This window comes from Chaetodon trifascialis, chromosome 1 (assembly GCF_039877785.1).
Source record: "Chaetodon trifascialis isolate fChaTrf1 chromosome 1, fChaTrf1.hap1, whole genome shotgun sequence".
Taxonomy (NCBI): Eukaryota; Metazoa; Chordata; class Actinopteri; order Chaetodontiformes; family Chaetodontidae; genus Chaetodon; species Chaetodon trifascialis.
The window spans coordinates 30,519,293-30,525,448 of NC_092056.1; the positions used below are offsets into that span (position 1 = coordinate 30,519,293).

Below are 6,156 nucleotides of genomic sequence, written 5' to 3' on the forward strand. Positions count from 1 at the left end.
TAAGAGAAGAAATATGTGATGAATTTGGCTGCATTAAACACAGCACAGTGATCACAGAGAGCAGAAGGAACAGAGTGGAGTTTTGACTGTAGCCTGCCCAATCACAGTCGGGCTGATGACAATTTTTGGCTAAGTCTTTACTTGTGATCACTCATTCAAATTTTTAAATGTTGATATGCTAATCACACAGCCATTGTCATTAACCTGTGTTTATGTTAATTGTATGGGATGACATAAAGATTTTAAAATGCTGATTTTAATTCTATGGACATAGGCAAACACACACACACACACACACACACACACACACACACACACACACACACACACACACACACACACACACACACACACTCACAAGCAAACACAAAAAAAGACATTGGCACTGCTGACTGACTGATCCATCAAATCTTTATTTTATGGACATGAAGTCTTTGCTTCTATGATTTATAATAAAAAAAATGTAAACATTCAGCAGTGGTTCATTAGTCATAATTCTTACTTAGAATACTTGAGGCACTCAAATACTCAGATATTCTTAATAAGAAAGAAAAACAAGTAACAAAAATAGATTACACAAATATCAGTAATGCTCCTTTGTAAAACTCACACTGACCACTTCAGACTGTAGGTTTCCATACTAACTGAAAAGACTGAAAGTGGTGACAAAAAGCTTCCATATCTTGATGAAGTTAGTCAGCCAGAAACCTTGAACAGAACCAGGCTCTGGGTGGGCAGCCATCTGCCTTGACCAGTTGGGTTTGGAGGGAGAGAAAAAAATAACATTAACATGTATATAATGACAATAATATGGTTAATAGTAACAGTTGCAGTGGGCATCAAGCAGGACCACAGCAGTAGGTGCGACCATGATCTACAATCTAGGCGTAGTGATGATCCATGGGAACCTGTGAGATGAGAACATAAGGACATTAATATACAGATGGAGAGGGAGAGGGGAGCTTCGTGTATCATGGGAAGTCCCCCAACAGTTTAAACTTGTAGCAGCATATCAAGGGGCCGGTCCAAGCAAGTGTGAGCCAGCCCTAACTGTAAGCTTTATCAAAAAGCTTCACTAAATAACTCGTATGCTTTTAGCACTGTTTGTCGAGCCACATCACAGCCATCAATCTGACTCAAATCTAAAGCAACATAAGCCTCCTGCGTCTCCCCTGTTAGGGAACCCTGAGTGAGGGTCATCCACTCCTTTTTAAGGCCAGTCTCTTATGGTGTAAGATAGCTGTCAAAAAGACGTGTCCATAATTAAAGTTTCGTATTTGTAAAGTTAACAATTTGTGTGTCATAAAAGTTGTTTTACACAAAATTCCGCTGTCATATATGTGAGTCTGTGAAATTGGGTTCAGGTTACGAGTGTTTTTATACGAGTATGAGTCTAAAAGCTGTGAGTGCAAAGTCTTGAGAATACAACTCATTTTTCTACGACTACGAAGTCTTCACTGTGAATACGAATTCAAGTTTACAGGAACGACTCGAAAAGTGCTGAAATGACGTCACTGAGGTCACAGTCAAGTCACAGGGGAAAGTAATCGATCGGCGATTGCTCCAACTGCGCACGCGCATGACCCAGATGCAAACATGCAGGGCAACACCGCCATCCTGAGAGACTCATAGTCTCTCAGCAATCGTCTCAAACACGTAAAAGAATAATTTGTTCCAAAGAAAAAAAGCGTTTTGATCAGATTTCTCACTGCTCCTGACATCTGCGATCCAAAGCAAGCTTTTGTCTTCTTGACCCTCACGCTCCCTCTCTTTCTCTTCTCTTCAGGGTTATAACTAAGCAATGTACTCTGCATGAGTTCTGACTTCTGAGCATCCTCAGGGGCATCTAACTAACATCTAATATGTAACTAATATAAGTAACATCTATACTCCATCAGTATCCATAGTTTAGGTATATCCAGCTGAACTAAACATATACACATTTCAACGGTTTAAAAAAACTCCTCTGGCTAAAATGAAAAAAATACTGTGATATTATTGATTCCAGTTTTTGCTTTCTCTCATTTTGGTATGATTACTGCCACTGCGGCTTGACCTGGAGAGGATTGGGTCTAGACGTGATAGAAATAAATATGTGCAAAAACATTAAACATGGCATCATTCAATTTTGGGGAGCTTTCAAAATTCAGTGTGTGGACTACCTCTCCTTCTCCTTTACTGGCCCCTTTTCAACCACCATGACAAGATCATGACCAGGTTCTGATCCCTCCAAAATCCTATTTCAGTAAACATATACAAACAATTTACATAGCATAACATTCATCAAACTCCAACACAGTGACAAGCAGGTCTGTTGCAGTCCAGTTACTAGATGCCAATGTGCAGCTGTTCACACTTAGATGAGCACTCCCACATGTCAGTGGGAACCTCTCCTCCTCCACTGTTGTCGCTGTAGTGCGAGCACACTCAGCACTGCCCAGGGTTGTAAAACCCTGCTGCTTTGACTGTTTATGACTCCAGACTTTTCCATCCACATTTGGCCTTGCCAGATCACATTTAGAAATGGCTAAATGTTTTACTCCTCTCCCTCTTTTAATTGAAAATGATGCACTAGCGCCATTATTTGGCAAGTGTAATTGAATGGACTCTTTTGATCGGCGTGGCCAGCTACACTTCATCTCAGCAGAGTAAAGCTGTAAAGTATGTTGTGTCACCTCTCAGGCTGCGTCCAGACCGACCGTCCAGGCCTTGTCATTCATTTGAATGGAGCCAGTCTGTCAAGGCAATGGAGGTGACAATGTGAGAGGCTCATGCAAAACAATGCGGGGTTGTGCTGCCAAAATGTCAAGCCTGGCACAACATCAGATTAAAATGTCAGTTGTCATTGACACTTCTGACAAATATTATTTTGAATTTAGTTCCAGAGCAACTAGCAAAACCACTGATTTTTTTTTTTGTACATACATGTCTAATTCCTTTGCTAACATTAAATTTATAGCCCCCTGTAGACATCCTGCCCCTCTCTAATGACAGCTGGCTCTTGACCCCACCCTCTGGTGTGGCTGTTTGGAATATCTACAAACGCTTTTGCATTCCAACACAGTCGGTTACTTCTTTTCTGGAATAACCCTTAAGCAGAGACTTGTTTAGTTTGGGTGCAGTTGATGTACATGAATGCTTGCCTAGCTGTGGTATTAGTGCAGTTATAGTAAAATTTGATTAAAGATTAAAGATTGATTGAGTTAACTTGTTGTTTCTTTTGTAGGACAGATTTCTGCGTTCACAAAGACGAACCCTGTGATACCGTTGGTGAGTAACACTATATCTTCACCATGTCTATCTATCTATCTATCTATCTATCTATCTATCTATCTATCTATCTATCTATCTATCTATCTATCTATCTATCTATCTATCTACCATGCCAAAACTGATGGAAAGTGGCATATAGCTCTGTCTGGAGTTATGAAATCATTTTAGGGCATGTGGTGACCTTAGTCTGAGGAAAAAATGGCACTTCTTTACTTGAGCTGTCTTTTCAGACACTCCGTTACCATGACACTTGAACTTGAACACATGCTCTCTCTCTCTCTCTCTCTCTCTCTCTCTCTCTCTCTCTCTCTCTCTCTCTCTCTCTCTCTCTCTCTCTTTCTTGCGCACATGTTTTCCACAGAAAAACATTTTGGGCTCTATTTTCATGGCAGCACTCTGACCTCTTGGTATTTTCCTGACCTTTAAATTCACTTTGCCCGTCTGTGTGGTATTTTGGTGTCAGGCACAAGGTGCACAGGTGGGATCAAGAGGCGCAGACAGGTGGAAAGTTAATTCAAACAGCAGTCTACATGTCGAAGTATCCTAGGGCAACATACTGAATGCCAAATTTCTGTTCCATCGGTGTGCGGATGAATGGTTAAAAAGCTTGTAATGACCTGGTGACAGAGCCACCATTATATGAGTGTGTGTGAAAGGGTGAATGCAGAGCTGTGCTGTAAAAGTGCTTTGAGTGGTCGTCAGACTAGAAAGCTATATAAATACAGTCCATTTACCATTTGCAAACTCCTCAATGAAAATTCACAATAATGCTCAAATTGTAAGCAGTTTTGATCCCATCTGCATGATTCCACTATGCTGGGTGACCTCCTGGGAGGGTAAGCGAGATGATAACCTCTCGGAATCACTGGAACCTCACAGCCTTCTTTTGGAGAGTGATCAGAGCAAAAAAAAGCACTAAGTTTAAAAAATGCAAGGATCTGCCTGATGGGGTGTATTGCTTGTGGTACCAGTGAGATTATGATCAGGAAGTACAAAGAGATCCATGCGTCTGAAACACCACACATTGCACGTTTTTTGACACTGTGGAATTTTACAACTCAATGATTTTGTCATCTGCCTTGAGGGTCGCAATAAAAGTTTAACACAAGAGATACCCAATTCTCACTCCAACGTAATCCACTGGGAATGGTCACATGTACATCTTCAGCTGGCCAATGTTTCAAGATCTTTGAGACAGAGTGGTTGCCTCTCTCGCATTGCCTCTAATCAAAGATATAAGAGTTCAAATATCTGTCTTTATACCCTATAAAGACATGTATGACCCTGCACGCTGTAGCATAGTGATGGAGGGTGGGTGAAGAAGGCTTGTGGTGGGGCTGAGTAAGGAATGTTGTATGTTGTTATTTCTTGGTTAGTAATTATTTGTACAACTGCCCCCCAAAAACATGAAAGAAGTACTCATTTGTACATCTGTCCACATCCATTTCTGAAAACACTTTCTGTTCAGTTCTTCAGGGGACGGTCAAACAGTATTTGCATTCTTGCATGCTCCATAATAAGTTTGATGTAATATCCAAAATACTCTAAGATGTGAAAATGGAGGATTGATAAAGAGGAAGATAAGGAAGGATGCTTGCCAACCGTTGATGCTTCAAATGGTAACTTGATCAGTTATGAGGGAATAGGCAGCGCTCAGACTGATTGTGAGAATGCTGCATTGCATCCAAACAGCACTGTAATCTGCAGCCATTTGAAACAGCTGTGCCTTACTTATCATGCAGCACACCGCCCATCTCGACCTGTCAGGGTGCTTCAAGATGATGTTTATTGTGTCTTACACCGCTGGGGAAAAACACTCTTGGTGGATTTATTTCTGGCAATAGTTTTTCTTCACATTCCAATGGATTGCTATACTGGGAATCAAGTCCTCCAAACCAAATGACACCAAAGTATGAACATTGTTTGCATTTGCCTTCCAAATCAATCCATGTAAGCCGTTTGCATTCTGCTGCCTTTATCAGCAGGAGAGCATGGTTTGTCATTGTCTTTCAAAATTGTTGCAAATGACAAAATGATTCATATTAGAGTTTCCTGATCTATAACTTCTGTGGTTAAAGCTTAGTTTAACCATCTACCTCAACCTCTCCCTTTGAGTTTTTGTGTCTGTATATCACCATCAAGCTACATTCACTCTTAATATCATAATATTACAAAAATAGAAGGCATAATCCACTAGGACTGTCAAAAATGATGGTTGATTATCCCTTCTTAAGAAAACCCATTGGTTCAAACCATTAGTATATCTATTTTTTGCTCGTTAAGTCTATAAGAGGGCTGATGAATACCAGAGACAAACTACTTGTACATCTATTTCAACATAAACACGTCTAAGATTGTTATTCTAAGTGAAATTTTTTTGTTAAAGAATAAGATCCTTTTTTTTTTTACCAGAAACAGTCGCTATATTAGAATCGCGAATAAGGAGAAGAGTGAGAGAGGACAGACATCAGACGCACAGCAAAAACAGGTTGTAGAGCCAGAATATTTTCACATCTAACTCGCAAATTATTTCACACCATCCTTGTTTAGTTGGACCGAACCCTGGAGCGTTTACCCCCCTGGTGAGGCTCATTTGGGTTGGTGTGAATGCAGGGATCGACCCTTGGTCAGCCTCAAAGTGGTGGTCTTGGTTTTCTGTGAGAAGCTCATCTGATGGCAGAGCGTCTTCTTTTGAGTGTGTTGTATTAAATTCATGCTGTCTTGCCAGACATTCATATGTGCGATCTTCTAAAGACTGCTGATAAAATCTCCAGATCATAACCAGCATGGGCAGAAACAAGACCTGACTGTGCTCCATGATGTTTAGCAGTCCAGTCGAAACTATAGTCTTGTTTTTACCCTCCAACTGTCTGACCAATGATA

General features: G+C 40.6%; 1 protein-coding gene across 1 annotated transcript in view; it reads left to right on the forward strand.

Annotated features, from left to right (window-relative positions):
• adamts17 (ADAM metallopeptidase with thrombospondin type 1 motif, 17) overlaps positions 1-6,156 on the forward strand; it is a 121,371-nt gene that overhangs the window by 26,750 nt on the left and 88,465 nt on the right. The window contains exon 7 of the mRNA XM_070966639.1: positions 3,227-3,270. Coding sequence (XP_070822740.1) covers positions 3,227-3,270 — 44 coding nt within the window. The remainder of the gene's footprint in view (positions 1-3,226; positions 3,271-6,156) is intronic.